At 44.2% G+C, this 17,813-nt stretch overlaps 2 protein-coding genes across 2 annotated transcripts; one reads left to right on the top strand and one right to left on the bottom strand.

The window, feature by feature from the left end:
* Positions 1-6,442: 6,442 nt before the first annotated feature.
* Positions 6,443-10,101, top strand: LOC125765291 (integrator complex subunit 5). The gene is made up of 5 exons (XM_049430252.1): positions 6,443-6,601; positions 6,757-6,968; positions 7,033-7,645; positions 7,710-9,541; positions 9,619-10,101. Exons 2-5 carry the CDS (start codon positions 6,759-6,761, stop codon positions 9,979-9,981), a joined length of 3,018 nt encoding a protein of 1,005 aa, XP_049286209.1. The 5' UTR covers positions 6,443-6,601; positions 6,757-6,758; the 3' UTR covers positions 9,982-10,101.
* Positions 10,102-11,605: 1,504 nt separating this feature from the next.
* Positions 11,606-16,288, bottom strand: LOC125765308 (serine/threonine-protein kinase stk11). Its single transcript, XM_049430302.1, has 6 exons — positions 14,888-16,288; positions 14,333-14,695; positions 14,107-14,243; positions 13,849-14,034; positions 13,617-13,774; positions 11,606-13,525 (listed from the first exon to the last, which is right to left on the bottom strand). The coding sequence occupies exons 1-6, from the start codon at positions 15,371-15,373 to the stop codon at positions 13,179-13,181; spliced, it is 1,677 nt and encodes a 558-aa protein (XP_049286259.1). The 5' UTR covers positions 15,374-16,288; the 3' UTR covers positions 11,606-13,178.
* Between the last annotated feature and the right edge of the window lie 1,525 nt (positions 16,289-17,813).

Genomic DNA, 17,813 nt, shown 5'->3' with positions numbered 1-17,813 from the left:
GATATGAATGATGGTCGTGATGATGATGATGATGAGACTAAGAACACTGCAACCACTGCATGTGAGGTTTTGCTGATCGTGGCAATGATTATGCAGCTAGTAGAGGCTAACCATTGTTGATGCTGTCATCGGACTCAGTACGGTCCGATGTCAGTAGCTTCGGCGGGCTCCAAGAAGCGGTCTGGTGGTCAAGTGCATAGGACCACGACTCACCCAACCAGTTTTTCCCAGGGGCGATGCTGCACCAAAGATGCATCCATTGGTCTCTTGCATCTTCTTTTTTCATCCTTATATCTCTCTCTCTCTCGCTTTCTCTTTCTTTTTCTCGATCGTAGCTTTAGTAGTGTACCGGTTACAACTCACAAAATGGCAAAACGTACGAACCCATCGAGACCGAAGCAGTTCGCAAACGGTGATTACCGTTGCGTTGAAGTCTCCCTAGTATGTGCATCGTTGGCAGCGCAGTCGCAAAATGTATCTTGTTAAACTTGGCCCATTTGGAAGCAGGATTTTCTCTGTCACCCAAGCTCTTGGTGCTTGGTCCCCTTGTTTGTGCCTGTTCGCAATCGTATCGGTGCCCTTCAACTGGAGCTGCTGCTAGTCGCGACAGGGTGATAAATTCGGAGAAGTATGCAAAAAAAACGGTGCAAGTGCCGAGCAACAAACTTTCGGTATGGTTTAAATCTGTTGGCTAATCTGACCGGCATTGGAGCGAAGGTAATAGGGGCATGTGCACCGTTGTGCACCCGACAAAAGATCTCAAAACAAAGGGCATGCAGACACAGCTAAACAAAGAAATTTATACTGATCTTTTGTTGCTGATGCCAATGGAGGAGGATGGAATTGTTAGTGTGGAAAGAAAATTAATTTTGACAGAAAATGAAGCTACAAGGTGTATTAATTAGCGCAAAGAGCTCACTATGGCTCTCGGTGGTGTTGATTGGAGGATGAAATAGTTGCTGATACTAGTGACCTTAAGAGAAATCTTGAAGAAGAATTAATGTACTCTCTGGGCAACAAATCTCCGTTGATATATCGTTACCTATTTCATTGCGTATCGGAGCATTTGTCGGACGTCTTCTAAGTGCTGAAGAAAATAGCTCCAAAATCAAAACCGAATAGAATGCCCTTAATGTCCCTCCACCTGGCAGGGGTTTTGTGAAAAATCCCACCTGTCCTAGAAGAGATGGGCAGATGGGAAGGAATGAGATGGCAAGGGATCACTGTGCCATGATTAGCATATTCTCTGCCAAGGGGGTGTTTTCTGCCAGATCCGGTAGGGAACAGTCGAAATCGATCAGGTGTGTCAACGTACTTGGTGCGAATAGAAAGAAACATCTCTGGAAGATGTGTTTTCAACCATGGTATAGTTGACGATACCTTGGCATAAGCTTTAAATTTTGAAACACTGCCCAGTGGATCTTCTTACGATCGTGATCAATGATTCAGGTAATGAAAGGGTGCTCGACCTGCCCAGGCTCCACCAAGGCGAACAACAATGGTGGAAAAATTTTGCGACTACCACTTCAAGGTGAAATAACCGTAAACTGATCGTGATCGAGAACTCGCGCTCATGCAAGAAGATCGTCTTTTCGTCTAAACACATCGGCAACGCCTTTGACCGATGTATGGGGTTGTATCGGGTGGGTGATAGCAGCATTCATTAGCATCCGGAACCAGATATTTTATTAAAGTGTGCCTGCGTCACAAGAAAGTATTCCGCGCGAACAGGCAGATGGCTGTTTCGTTTCGCCCAAAACGGTATTGAAATGCTGGAGACCGGTTTGCTTGTTGCTTTTGGTGTCTTTTTATTTTCCCCTCCTGGTATATCTGGAGTGGTGGAGCAAGCGAAATTGGAAGGTTTCTTGTCACTCCAATGATATCTAATGCATATGCGTATTAATGGAGGAAAAAAAACGCTTGGCAAATAAACATTAGGGCCCGGATTTCTCTTTCCACGCATGTAAAGTGTTACGATTAAAATTCTATCCTAACCGTGTGGGGTTTTGCGTGTGTAATTTACAAAACCGATATTAGAAATCCCGTGGGGAAATTTTGCTGGATCGCTACAGTACAAAGAGCTACCGTATCATGATGAGATGGCACGATTCCGATGCTTTGTTCAGGTTATTATCCCATCGAAACGCATCCCAATTGAAGCGTCATCGAGATGCACCATGGTAGAATGGCTGATTCTATCTGTGTATGTACTGGCAGTTTCTGTATGTACTGGCCAGATTAGAGTAACGAGCATTTACAAGGACAGTCACTTACGGTAGCAATAGAATCCGTTTCTTTCCTTTAGCTGTAAAGATTTTTTTGTTTACAACCCTAACCTTCCGCTTTCCCAGCCACTGCCCTTGGTCGACGACGATGTCTTCGTGCGCGTACTGCTGAATGGGGTGGAAAATTTCAACCTACTCACCATTGGGCGTTGTCTCTCACGCCCTGGGTCACAGTTGAGTATTTTTCCACCCTACCCCCCGCTTCGGGGTGAATCACGGCACGGATCGTGAGCGCTATCCGTTGATGGGGTATTTAATTATTTCGATAATGCTCGACGTAGGGCATTACTATTACTTTCTTGCACGATTCGAGCGAATCGATTAGCACACATGCGGGATGTTGCGCAAAAGCGCAACATTTGATTCGTCTTTTTTTTTCATTGTTGTTGTATACACTCGCGTAGGTGTCAACTCTTCGTCACAATGAGTATTTTAAGTTTCATTCATGAATGGGTTTTCTATTGAAATGGCATCATCTGTTGAAAATCTAACGGAAAAGAAAAGTAATACTCTCATTGACGTAAATTAGTAAGGTGGTTATTTGCTTTCAAATATTGCAAATATCCTAACATTATTTATTAAATTTATTCTTATGATGTAATTTAGCAAACAATCTAAACATCATCAGGATGTAACACATTTTGGCGAATGCAGGAAATTTTGCACTCGCACGTGAATATCCTAACCTCTATCATGGACACGATCGATAAATATCCTTATACACATCAAACGCATGTCCCTGTGCATTAGATAGTGAGGCCACAACCTTGGCCATGGTTGTCCGTCACGGTTATGGTAGTGTTGACACCGCCAGCCTCGGATGCTGCCTGCCGCTCGATTTTGGTTAGTAGTTTAGTAGGTTTTTTGTTGCTGCTCCCTGTTGTCTTTGGTGAGCGTTCGTTACCGCGCTCCAGCAGCTAATTGATGCCATGTGGTTTGTTTGGTGTTAATGTTAGTAGCAGCACTTGATTAGCGCCAACACGAGCTTCGTTTTGATCGATTGACTGGCGGGTAGCGAGGGTTGTATGCGATGTGTTACACGACCAAATGGCCAACTGTACTCACCTTTAGGCGGTATGCTGATCTGCTGACCTTGACATAAAGTTTATGCTCAGAAGTTTAAGAAAAAAAAGTATAACCTAGAAAGAGAAGTTATTTTAGGAGGCATAGTCATCTGCAAAGCACTTCATGATCAGGATACAATAACGGATTTATCGATGAAAGATCTTGCTGGAAGATTTACTATTCTTTAGTAGAGCTGAAGTATCGAATTCCCTCTGGTAGACTGGATGATGATACACTAGGTATATACTAAAGATATACTGAATCTGAATGAATGAATTTGCTTCTATAGTAATGATTTTTATATACGAGAACAAACGGTAAAATGAAGTTTAACCATTTTTTTTGGTTTTGTCCACAAGAAAAAAAAACTTACACATCTTTGTTTAGAATGATCTAGATGCGGCAAACCACACCAAAAGCGTCATGCGTGGCGATCAACTCTTTTTGCCATTCCGTACTGTTTAACTGTTTATTCAACATGTTCGAATATTTACAAAACACATTGCCCCAACGTGGACGCTCGTTAACCCCTTCATCCCGGCGACCTACAGTGTGTCCCTGCTCCAGTCTGTTGTACGTCACCAAATAGTGGCTGCACGATCTCATTACCATCCATGAGTACACAATAATCCACACGAACTCTCATCCATCATATCAAATCGCACTATTTATTATTCTTTCTACCGAGACGCGCAGACATACGCGTGCGGGTCATTTTTGGGCAGACAAAAGTTAAGTGCCGAGGGGAAGAAAAAAAAAGCTCACCTCACCACTAAAAGCTGCATTCTCATCGGTGGGGATTGGATCTTTCTGCAGCACAATGCTAAAAGCTAATCTTCAGCACAAAGTACTAGGAAGAAATTCGTACGCACTTGAGAGGGGAACCGAGTTGGACACTGGGACGGGCACGACGAATACAGGAAGACGAGCATGTTTTCAGACTGAAGAAGCGTCATCAAAGCAGTTGATCCTGTTTTTATCTCCCCAAGCGTTTGACCACAAGGAAGAAACAAAGGCAATGGTTTGCAAAAGCGTTTTTAAAAGCAGCCACTTTATAAGGTGGGCCCCGGAGCCCTTGATGATCGAAACCGAAATGGAGTGGTGCGTGTACGATTGACATGTAGGAACTTCCCGTTTGTACGTACGTTGGATGACCTTAGTGTACCGGTGTCCTACAACGATGGGATTCGATTTATTGATACAAAGCATTACGTCGATAAACTTCCCTCCGGGCGATTGTACTTATTGTTCCAGATATCACGATGATCATCTGGTCGAAATGTTGGAAGATATCAACAGCAGGGCCGAGAGTACGGATACAATTCATACGCGCCAGAGCATTCATTAGCGTCCGTAGTTCAAGTGGCTGACCGGTACAATAACGCCCAAAATCAAGTTTGTTTCGAGACGTACAATTATGCCGCATTGGTGTGTTATGCTAAGCTACGGATGTGGCGAGAGTTGGATGATGGTGGCTGTAGGTTTGGATGTTTGATTTTGCAACAAATCTTCGTCCAATGTACCCGTCCAGCTGTGGCTATTGCCCTCAACGCCAAAGGCATTTTTGTCTTCGATGAAGCGAAGATATGAAATGACAACGTACGACCAACATGTCTATTTAGCCTTAGTGCTTAGATCCCGCAACCTGTGCCCAACAGTGACGTCCTAGTTCACGTGACCACTAAGTACACCCTACAGATGCGGACTGTATCGCTGCCAGGTTGACGGACTGAACTAAGTTGGTTCGTTGTACCATTGCTGGTTGCTTGTGACCCCTAGTTGCTGCGATCCGTAGCCAATGGTAGACGGATTCATTCAATGAGGGAGTTGCAATTGGTGCCAAATGGTGTCAAGCTTCCCGTAAGCGTGTTCAGGGAAAGAAGTAAAAGTTTGAGTAATTTGATGAAATGAAAGGAAACTCAAAATTTACCAATTAAGTAGGTTAAGATCGAGTGTGAACCGTGAGCGAATTTGAAATGGTGTGCAGTTCGTCTGGGTGTAAGGATCATTTTAGATTAATCTTTAACACATTAGAATAGTCATTGCATACGCACGTCTCTTCCTCGCAATGAACTTTGAACGGGTATCATCGTATGTTTGATTGACAAAATTTCACCACATCATTGTGTCTGCACGTCACGGAAAGACGGATCTCTTCCAAGCACCTAGGACGTCAGCATCAATGTAGACTTGTCGTCGAACCATTTGCAGGCTGATGTCAACTACCATATGAACTTTGGACCGATCGAGATCATCCTTCATCGTTTGGAAGAAGATCAAACGATCAAACCGGTCTCGATTGACTCGAATGTTCTTCTTGCTATGCTACCAGCGATCGTCTACTACCGAAAATGAGAGTACAAACAATGGACGCGAAAGAACCAGAACTCCTAATCCGGATGCAACAGGTATAATTAACATTTGCGCTTCGCCTTATGCAACCGGATCAACGGTGTGCCTTCGCTCGGTGATAGCCATGCTCGATAACAATAAATATTTACACAAATCGGTCTGCTCGGGGAAGGGCCGTACGCAATGTCGCGCGGATGGTATGGCTGGATAAACCGGTTGCCTGCGATATTGAATTCTGTGCGACGCTGTGAACGCATTCGCCGGACATTGATAAGTATACTAACGCACGTTCATGATTAATTCGACAATGATAATTAGAATACGATCGAAGCCTTAAACGGGATCGGTCAGCATTGGGACAGTGCGTGTGGGAATATTTTACAGAATTTATCGCTTTGTATATTGCATAAACTTCGTTACAAATATGCAATTCCAGTTTATTACGGTTAGAATTAAAGTGTGTTTTAGAATCAGGAATGTATGTGGTGTGTAGGTGCTTCCATCGTTTCATGCTTTTGCTTATTACCCATAGCGATTCGTTGGCTCATGATGTTATACAGCAAATAGGTTATAAAGCAAACCATTCTACTCAAAATAATGATAAATAATTAAGGTTTTGTTAACTATCAATGATATTTGAGGACGAATCAACTTCAACAACAAAAACCGTCATTCTGAATTTTCAAAATATAATGTCCAACTCCATGCTCACTGTGCACATTGACGTGCTGTTGTTGTGACTTTTCTTGCCAACAATAGCTTGACAGTTACCACACTGAAAAATAAACATTTCCTCTTTGATAAACATTTATGCTGAGGGACGCACAATTTTTTAGGTGGCAAAACAGGTGTTTTCTTTAAGTTTATGATAATTTAACGCTTCTGCACGAACAAAATAGGTGGGTAAATTTGTCGCCTTAAATATATCGCTAAAAGGTGTAGTTAATTATACATCGACTTACCTTTGTTCGTTGGACGTGTTGTAAACACAACCCGGCGTCTACGGTGAAAAGCTTCTGCTATCTAATACCAAATGTATCATTTTTACCACTAGCCATGATAAAACAACCAGTCCTAGCTGAGCTACAGTACTTTGTTAAAAGCGTGTCCCTCCTGTACAAGGGAGTACCGCTGCAAGATACAGGCGCGCTGGTTAAAAGTGCACTACACCTATTGGAAGATCTTCCATCGACAAGAGATGCGGTGTTCGACTATTTTACGCTCGTTTTCAATAATGCTGTCAAAGTGTACATGCTCAGTGCCGAGGTAAGTTGAAGCGTGATCAAATCGAAATTCTTCAATCGAATATATGCATTTAATTGTCGCTCAGAAAAACTTACCCGATCCTTCGGTGGACGATGAAGCCGTGCAGGAAATACACGAAGCACTAGAACGTTTGGTAACCGTCGGTCCTGCCGCTTGGTGTCCTCTGATATCATCGTGGTGCCTGAAGCTGCTTGGAGAAGTGTGCAAAAAGCATTCTCGCCGCAGACCCCCACCAGACATCCGGAGTGCATGCAATCTTTGGCTTGGGTGCAATGCTATTCGCTATCTGTTAAGCCTTAGTGCACTGTGTTTCGAAAAGCTGAACGATAGAGAAATGGACGAATGCATCACGGAACTGCTTGCCATCTACGGCACGCACACACCATTCTTTGACTGGGTTGTAGCACGACTGGGTGGATGTTTTCCGCTAAAAGTAATCTCGAGCATGCTGGCAATGGGAGTAAACCGTTTCAACGGGGAGTTCGATCAACCGTCCGAGTCCGAGGTGGAAGTGCTAAGCTATCTCGGATTGGCCCACGAAAACGATTTACGCAGCGCGCTCAAATCAACGCTGGAAAAAGAGAATACATCCAAACAGGCGATACCGTACTTGCTGTTGTTAGCAAAAGCTTCCGATACGATATCTCAGGCACTGGTGGCCGTATTTCTAAACCTTCGTAAGTAGCACAATGTATTCATACTGCCAGTCGCTTTTTTAAATATTCTGTTTGATAATTTTAGATGACGAAAACCGGTTACAGACGCTTAAAGTACAGCCAAAGAATTGGCCAACAAATATCAGTCTTCCGTACGTGCTGCATACGGTGGCTGCACTGTTGCTAAAGATAAAGAAGCACGCCATACAGGTGACACTAATTCTGGCCAAACTGGCCACCCAGCACAGCTGGTGCCAGGAGCTGCTAGAAATCATGTTTGTCGAACTGGAAACGCTCGTGCTCGATAAACATTCCGTACCATTGCTTGAGGACATCATACGTGATGGTGCGCGGGAAACCTTGTGGAGTAGCTGCACTGCAGACGTTCCGTACGTGCAACAGGTCGCGGTACGGTTAGTGTTACTAGCCAGCTTCAAATCAAACTCCGTCTTTCACCAGTCAATCGTGTACCTTTTGTCGGTGGACGATTTGGGCTTGAGTTCCGCTACAAAACCACACCTTAATGCGCTCATCCGTATACTTGGTGGGCCACACGGGACGTCTGATGTTCCTAAGGTACGACCCGCATTTGAAACTGCCTTCGAGAAAATTCTGATCGCTCCCAACAAGCGTACCGATTGTTGGAACATTTTGCACAATTTGGTGGAGCTGTTAAGGATGGAACGCACCACAATTCTTGGCACCACGCTGCGAAAGGTAAACTGTATGGGCATTGTGCACGAGTTGCTGGATCGAGTGTTGAAAATATGGGAAAATTTTATGAACCATGAAAGGCACGACACACCAGGGCATACGGGCCGATCCGAGTTAGACGATGACAAAGGCAGCCTAACGAAGGAATCTTGCAAACGCAGAAAAAACGAACGCTCCTCTCCCGAATCGATGGACACGGGCGAGGAAACGTCGAATGAGGTGAGAGTGGGAACAGATTGTAGAACGGTTACTTACAAGGATCTTATCCACGAAACTGTAAGGCTGATCGAATGCTTAGATCTTGGCAAATGCGTCACAATCGGTACCGGTCAAACGCTGAAACTTTCCCAGCTGTTGGTGAAATACTTTTTCTACTGCCTTCGGTTGTCCTCCGATGGTACTAGTGTACCGATGGGGAAAACGCCGGAATCGCTCGATGAGTCTCTGAACCGTGTGTACGCCTTGCTGGCGAAACACTGTGCCCATCGGAAGGCTGCCCGTACTGCGGCCTTGCGCGAGCTGCTGGAAGGTGCACTGTTCCTGTATGGCAATCTGTTCGGTTCGCAATCGGAATCGCAGGCGTACAGCTTCGATAAGCCGGATGATTTGTTGATCGGATTGAACCAGAAGCAAGGTATAGCGCTGAACGCTTCCAGGGCAACCGTGCTGCATGCGGGCATCATTGGGCAGGGCCCGAAAATTCCCACCAAGAAGGCGATTGGGCCGGCGTCCGAAATGCAAAACCACCTGTTGAATGCAATCGTAGCGTGTTGTCAGGATGTGAACGATCATCAGGCGACGATCGACGGTTTTAGCTACGTGTCATTGCTGCTGGTGGAGATGATTTCACCGGATGTGATGTACAATGGGTTACCGTGGCCGGAAGAGGACTTTATAAAGGTGACGATGGAGCGTGACCTGCAGATCCAGCGTACCTTCCGCCATTCGCCGATTCTTTGGTCAATTCTTGGGCTTGTTGCATGCTATCGCCCGTCGCTATGCTACTGTTCGGTGTTGCTGCGTGCACTTTGTGCTTCCGCTTTGCATCAGTGGCGCTCCAAGACGGCTGAAACGTTGAACGGTCAGAAAACGGACTTAATGTACATGACGACAAAGCTGCTAGAGCTGATGGCGTTGGCCCAACTGCTGCCACCACCACTGAGCTACCTGCATATCGTGTTGGAATATTTTGATGGACCTGAGGTAGAATATAATGAATTACTACAAGGCTGCTAAGTCTGGCTAATAATATTTCCTTGTTTTTTTTTCAACTGTTTTAGATCGCTTACGTGTTAAAAGAATGTGTGTGGAATTATATGAAAGATCACGTCCCATCGCCGGTACTGTTTGTGTGTGATCCGACCGGGTTTCATTGGCGTGATCCACTCACATCGAGACCTCCGGTACAGTACACGAACCCGTTGCGCAACACCATGCAGAAAAAGCTCACCAAGGTTGGGCATCTGTATTATCAGATGTTCGTGGGACCGGAGCTACGCAATCCTACCAGCGCTCAACAACAGCTACAGCAACCGGCCCCACAGAGTGTCATCGGGGGAATCGGTGATCAGGGATTAAAGGCTGGACCAAGCGGTGTACCCTTTGGTACAATTCCCTTAGGAGCAGGACAAGAACAATTGTAAACAAATTATGTAGCAATCTTATTTTTACTTCTAAAAAAACACCCGCTGGCTCATCTGGCAAACCACAAAACAATGTAAAATAATATAATTTAAAAGAATGGGAAAAATTCGTAATTCATAGATATCTTGGTGCACGATCTTGTTCTTTTGCTGCCCCCTGGCCACATGATTGACTATCCAGTATCATCTGCAATAGCAGCAGTGCCTTACTTTCTTTGGTAATTTTTTTCACAATGGGTTGTTGCGCTTTCAGATGTGATTGCATCATGGTTTGCATCTGGCCAAGCGTCTGCTGCGCACTGTACAAGTTTGCGTGCAGTTCTCTGATGCGCTGCTCACGGTAACCGAGTTCGACCAAAAGTTCCTGTACTTGACGCTCTAGCCTATCAATGGTTTGCTGTTTGTATTCCGCCTCCAGTTGAGCCTCACTTATGGTAGGGACAGTTTGCAACTGTTCCGTTGGTGGTTCCACGATTTCGACCAACATTGGTTCTTGCACCACGGAGGAAGATGCTGATGCATTTCTTAGCTTCTGTTTCTGCAAATACTTTGGAATGGTACCGAGGGGATGAATTTTTGTTAAACTGCTGCTGCCAATTGGCAGTTCTGTCGAATGTTTGAAACTACGCGCCATTGATACACTGCTTGGACGGGATGCGGTTGATTTCTTTCCTGTCCTATCTCTTGTTACTCGCTGCAATAGAGAAGAAAGTAGATTAATTGCAATGGTAAAATACGATTTTACTGTGTACTACGAAACATACGGTGATGGTGGATAGATTTCGGCTCCGTAAATCCATGGTTTTCGTTACTAAAGGGAAGCTTATGTGTTCAACTGCCGATACGTTCTGAGAGGCTGAGTAAATGAAACAAAATGGCCTCAACTGCAACCGATGGTTACTTAGATTTATCTGCCTAGTTTTGCTATTACAGGACGTTCACAACGATCTAGTGTGCATGCAGAAAAGAAGCGAACTTGCTACTAACGAATCGATCTCAGAGAGCCACACATGAAATTAAGATAAGATCGTTTCAAATCGCTCCTTAAATGTTAGAATCGCTTGCTCTAGCCGTTGATGTTTCTCCTCCAGCGATCGTTTCTTTTCGATCAGTAGCTGCAGCTGGCGCAGTATTGTTAGCTCTTCCGTTTCTCCGTCGGCATGCTGGTCCATTCCTTCACCCGTTGGTTCCACATGATCCTTCATCATTTCCAACATTTTCTCGTGCAGGTGTTTAATGGTATTCAGTTTTTCTTCACAGAAACGTTCATGATTGGCTAGTTCGGTACATAGGTCCTTCAGGTTCTTTAGTTCGGTACCAAAGCTAAACTCTTTCATAGGACGCATTTTATTCGCCTCGTTAAGGTCCATCGTAAGCGTGGTAAAATGCTGAAAGATAGAAAAAAAAGGTTTTAATATTGCTTACGAAACTAATGGTAAAAGCGAGAACACACTTACCTGCGAAGAAGATGCTCGTTAAAATGGTTTGCTTGTAAACTGAATATGCCTGCTATGGAGGAGTTTCGAAATTAATTCTTTATATTTGCGCATACTTGTACATTTTTTTAAGTGTGATAAAACCGGCAAACCTGATCGTGTATACAGCCAAAACGAAAGTTTTGAACTTGTTGTTTTTAAATTTATTTATTCAACGCATGTTTTTTTTTTGTTGTTGTTTATTTCCTTCGTGATAAATTACAAAATTATATCTTCCAATACCAGCAATATGGTTCTCCTCTTTTGTGTGTTCTCTTAAACTATACTTTCGCTTAACCAGCCTGTCTTCTGCCGTCTAATTAACATTTCTTAATGTATCGCTTCCGATCACACATTACTCTTTCTGTCTTTCAATTCTTTAGCGAACTAAATTAAGAATGTGTGGCTTTTGCAGTAAGCGTTACGTTTTCTGTGTCTCTTTACAAAGTTATATCTTGTCTTCTCTCTAAACCAGTGAACAGTTGCTGTTTGCATGAGTCGAGTTTTGTTTTATTTTGCAGTTTTAAAGCCTCATCGTACTCCGCGGCGTACTAGCGCGAGTAGTTGGTGCGGCGAAGATCACCCGTCCGTGTGTGCTTTCTACGATATTTGTTTTTTTTTCTCTCTCTATATGGCAAGGAAGACTGTTTGATGCAATGCGCGCTGTGGCGGTGCTACTAATGCGCGCGCCACTGTGTTTAAACGATTTCTTTTTGTTTTGTTTTGTTACTTTTTTTGTCAATCGAAATCGAAATGATGCTGGTAAATTTAACCACGAAATGATTACATGTGACTAGGAAACTTGTAACGTGTCATATTCTTCTTTTTTTCATGCATTTTTTTGCTGATCGCCCTAGCTATTGCTCTTGATGTAAACTTTACTACGCTCAAGCATCGATCGCCGCGAATCGGAAATTGACTGCCCACACAACTCTATATACAAAACAAAAAACCACGCGTAAAAGTAACATCCTCGTTATGTACAGAATGGGTTTGCCTTTTTGGTGTGTTTTTGTTCAAACGACGCCCGGCGAATTGGCGAGTGTCTCATTTTAAAACTAATTACTGAAACACGGTTGAGTGTACCGCTTTGGTTATGCTTTCGTACCAGAACAGAACAAAAACCCTTAGTGGAGTTTAACGCCCATTTTTTGTGTCATACATAAAAACACAAATATGCGTACGCAATGGTACGGAATCATGCGGGGACGAGCAAATATACCGGGACCAAACATAATGCACATTTATATCAACCGCGATGGGTTTTTGTTAAATCGAATAAAACTGTACGAATTGTAAGGTATTTTGTTTCATAAAAACAGGTTCGACAAAGCACGAATTTCTCTGTGTGTGTGTGTATATAAACTAAACTACTGTACAGAGCTGGAAGAGTAAAATAAAACGCTTCATTTTGAAGAGATTTGTTTGACAGCAACAAAAAACCAAACTATACCAACTGCAAGAGATTTACGCTACTAAACAACCAATTAAACCATAAAAAACGGGCACTGTAACACTTTCGCTGGTAGAATCATCCCGATTCGGCTTACGAAACCTGAGTAAATAATTCCTTCCTTGCATTGAACGGGGTATCTCGGGGTTCCCATTAGCTAAATTCTCTCCCTTTCTCTGAGGTGCGTCGTCGCTGTAATAGTACTAATTACGAGGGGGAAAAATCTTCAAACGAAGCAAACCCGGTACGCCTCCACGCCCGCGATCTCTTCAAGACTGGCGGCAGTGGGGCCACTTGCGCCACGATATACAGGAGACGGTTTTGCGCGAGCGTCGTTTGCTGCTGTTGCCCGTCGTTGCCGGACAGCTGCTACCGATCATGTGCTTTATGCTCGGTTTCGGTGACAGCGAGAAGCTTCGCGACGGTCGTTTCTCTACGGTGGAACGGCCACTGCCACTGTTCTGCTGTTGATGATGGTAGGCACGTCTCGTCGTTCCCGTTTCACTGCCGGGATCGTCCGAATGGAACGATAATGATTCCATCGTTGGTGCTACCAGGTAGGTGCGATCGTACAGTCCATCATCCGTGTAATGATCGTGCTGTTGGCGAGCCATTTCTAACCAGAACAAGAAGGAACCGTAGGGGAAAAAGAGCACGATCGATCAGTAAACGAATCAAACGTAAATAATGACGATTTCCAGCCATACCATTTACATCGTGCTCCGTGTAGTACGGCATGTCACGATCTTTCTCATAGTGGTGAGCTATCAGGTAAGGCAACACGGTGGAACATCTATTCCAATCGCCTTTTAACGGTGGTATCGGTACGAGCGGGCTCGTTGCATCCGGTGCAAACTGGAACCATCTGCCAAAAATAAAAAAGAGAAGTTGATAAATCAATGCTGCCCTATTGCACGTCCGAAATGGCAATACACTTACTCATGGTGCCGTATCTGTTGCAGGGTGAACCGTTTTCGTGGATCCGCCTGCAGTATGTTTACGAGCAAATCGGCCAGCCGGGGCTCTAACCATTCCGGCGGATTCCATTCACATTTACCTATGTTTTCTAACAGTTTATAAATATTATCACCTTCGAACGGATACAATCCGGTAGTTATATTGTACCTGTGGGGAGGAAAAAACCAGAATCGATAATTAATAGTGCCGTTTCTCTCCCCCCGCTGTCCGTTTACTCACAGTGTAACGCCCGTGCTCCAGATATCAACTTTAAAACCTGAGAATACCTCATGTCCATTCGCAATTTCCGGCGGCTGGAAGGCTGGTGACCCTTGGCCAGTCGTACATTCATCCGTAGGGGCGAAAGAGTCAAGTGCCTGCACATGGAAGGATAGTGAAACATTACACAAAACCATGTATATCGTTTGCAATCGGTTCCCTGGTTCGACACCGGTAAGATGCTTACTTCCGCTACACCAAAGTCCGATATTTTCAGTGTATGATCCAGCGTAAGCAGCAGATTGCCCGGCTTGATGTCCTTGTGTATGACGCCACGACCGTGCAGGTACTCCAGCCCGTCCAGCAGCTGGACGAAGTAGTCGTGCGCCTGGTGTATCGGTAGCCGCTTTTCCGGCACCGAGTCCAGCATTTCCTGTAGCCCACCGACGCAATACTCCATGATGAGATACATCTTCTGCTTCTGCTCATTGTACAGCACATCCAGCAGCTCGATCACGTTGCGGTGCTGCAACTTGCGCAGCAGCTTTATTTCGCTCCGCACATTCTGCTCGCCATTTGGAATGCGTCGTAGTTTGCGTTTGGTTAGAATCTGTGCATAGGAGGAGTGAAGAAAACAACACACGAAAAATCACATTAGCAGCTGGTTCATGGCCGACAGCGACCTTGAGCGAAGACATCGCGGATCGAGATCGATCGAGCGTTCGTGTCATCGTTTCGCTCCGATGATGTGCGAAAGTAAACAACATTAGGAAATCGATTTGTGATGCGATTCGTCTCCTACCTTTACTGCGCGCCGATTAAGCGTTTCCGAATCAAGCACCTCCTTCACCTTTCCGTAACTGCCTTCACCGAGCACGTCGCCCATTACGTACTTGCCGACCAGTTTACATTTCTTTTTCTTCTCCTGGTAAATGATGTCGGAGCTATCCACCCGGTTGAAAACGGTACCGGTCGGGTCAAGGGTTTCGATTGGCAGATCCAACCGTTCCAGCTCGTCATCATCGTTGATCCATTCGACGGCCGACTGGCTGTTGCACGTTTTGTACACATCTTCCAGATCGTCCTCTAAGCTGTCGGAAGGATGCAACCGCGTATCGGACGGTGGATCATCACAGGCAAAGGCAAACCGGTCCTGACTGTGGGCGTCCGTGTTACCATCGTGCGCATTAACGCAGGACCCGTTGTTATTGTGAGATGCGTTCGTCGGTTTGCTACGGTGGTCACCATCGTTCGAGTACGGTATTTCCGTGGAAAGGCTGGTGTTCATTGCTTTCACGCGAGTTTAGTGTTGGCGACGGCTGTGAGATGAAGTATGGCCAGCAACCAAGGGAAGGGTTCCAATGTGTAATGTGTTATTACTGTGGAGGTGTTTGTCTGTTCTGTTGTTGTTGTGAAGGATGTACAGAGAGGAAGGATGTTAGAAACGATTGCCCAACCAGTCACATCCAATGCACGCGAAGCCAACCGAACAGGGATCGGCCGTGCAATGGGGCGCGCAATCGATGCGGCAAACCGTTGAGTAAATCATCCAGAACGATAAGCCTTGGCTGGCCCTGGCAGCACGCCTTTCGGCAGAAACGATACACAAATGGTGCGAATCTTCTACGCCCTGCCCGAATGTGGTGTAACAACCGCTTCGTAAGGAATGTCCTTGCCGCGATGCTGGGTCACCAACAAATGCACTTGCTTGCTGCTAGCCACTCATATTCGTCCACAGTCCCCGGGTGCGGGTTCTCGTTCCGGTGTGCGTACTGAACGGCACCGACGGTAAGCACTAGCAGATTATCAGCTACACCAGGTTCTGGATGCTACCAGCTAACGGAGGACCAGTAAAACGTGCAAATTTAGGAAGTCTTTTGTTATTTTGTTTCCTAAAAAAAACTAATCGTAAACTAATTGACATACGATCTTTTTTTGTTGTGCTTGACAGCTGAAGTGGTAAAACAACATACACAAACAGCTGGGAAAAGGTAGCGAGCTTTTGTCATGCTGAGAAATAAGACAGACGGTTGTAAACGGACTTTTGAATTGTACGTTTCCCCTTCAGGAACGGTTACAGACGTTGGAATTGTTCCGTGTAAATGTTACAAATATTTTTATTGTTTATTGTCTAGTTAATTTTGCAATTGTGTTTTTTTTAATATTTGTTTCGCGAATTCAATTATTGGACAGGATCTTAGTATGATTGGTAATCGTATTTATTCCACTAATCTATTCATCAGACTTTGCTAAGTAAGTAATAAAATGTTAAGTAATTTGTCTTAGATGTGAAGTAATAGCTGAACGTCATTAACTAATTCATTCTTTTAACTAAAGATTAATCAATTACATGCCTTAGAAACAATATACCCAAACTCATATCCTGTATCGTATGTACCCAATTAGTATCATACATCAATTTTGCAGTCAAGCAAAAGACACTTGTTAAACGAACTAGACGGGCAATGTGCCACAACATGGCAAAGAAGCATATGCTGACATAGTTACAACGTGATGGATATTTTTAATTAAATGTTTGCGATAGGTGTAGCGCATTGCACTACGCCATCGAAGATAATGCAATAGCTAGCTTTACAGCATAACACACCTTCGACTAAAGCTGTCGTATTTGCGACATTTGCTCACTCTACTCTTGAGACCTCATTTCGGCAGAAAAGCTTGTGTACCATTGGATTGAAAGCTTTTTGTTGTGAGGAGTTTAAATTTTAATCGCTTGCCGCTCGGTTCTACACCGTCAGGACAAATTAAAAATAAATAAAAGCCTAGCTTAAGCGAACAATTCTACTTAGACTTCCAAGGGTACACTCGGCGGGGCTGCAGCTTCAAATGGCAGGCAAATATATTTAATTTACTTTTTATGCACCCTTCTTGACCTGGTCGCACCCATTGCTCTTACCCCATCCAACCGAAATCAAATAGAAAAATGATACCATCCGTGTGCGAAGGCTAGAGGAGCCGCTGCCGCGTTTCTGCCGGTACGCAACAAAAATAGAAATAAACTACTCCAAACATGAAACGCCAAAGAAACCTCCAGTTTTTGTAAAAGAAAACTTTACAGCCATTCATTTTCATTAACCATTAGCGTGGTTATTGTCGGACGGATCGGTAAACGGTCCTTCCGGTTCCATTTTCGGTGCTGCAACAAGGGAACCACGGCTACTAAACACATCGAAATCGCCGCCATCATCAAGAGTGCTGAAAATGACGCGAGGGTAAAGCACAAGAAGCACATTTAAAATTAGATTTACAACAGTTTAAGTACTCATAACAGGAGTGGAAGATTGAATTCTTGGTTCAGCTTTGCTTTACCATTACATTTTTGTCGTTGTGTGTATTTGGACAAACCTTGAGCCGCAATACGACGTTGATTTTGGTGGTTGAATGTGTTTCTAGTATTTTCTACCCTAATTTTGAGATTGCACATTAGTGCGAATGATTTTTAAGATTTTGCTTTATATTCTTAAGCCTTTTTGTGTGATGTGTGGAACGTTTTTATTTCGAGCTTAGCTTATTAATAATATTTTTAAATAATAGTGTATTGTTACAGCAATTTTAAATGCGATACGAAATATGTGTCAATAAAATAAAATCCAAAAAATAATTAAGCATGTTTTGCTATACAGCTTGCCTACCAACAGGCGCATTCTACCCTCTGCAACATACAGTGGACCGCCGATTATCCGGGTACCTTTTATCCGGCTGTCCCA

Source organism: Anopheles funestus, chromosome 2RL (genome assembly GCF_943734845.2).
Source record: "Anopheles funestus chromosome 2RL, idAnoFuneDA-416_04, whole genome shotgun sequence".
NCBI lineage: Eukaryota > Metazoa > Arthropoda > Insecta > Diptera > Culicidae > Anopheles > Anopheles funestus.
The sequence above is the reverse complement of the archived record's forward strand: the minus strand, read 5'-3'. Positions and strand labels throughout refer to the sequence as shown.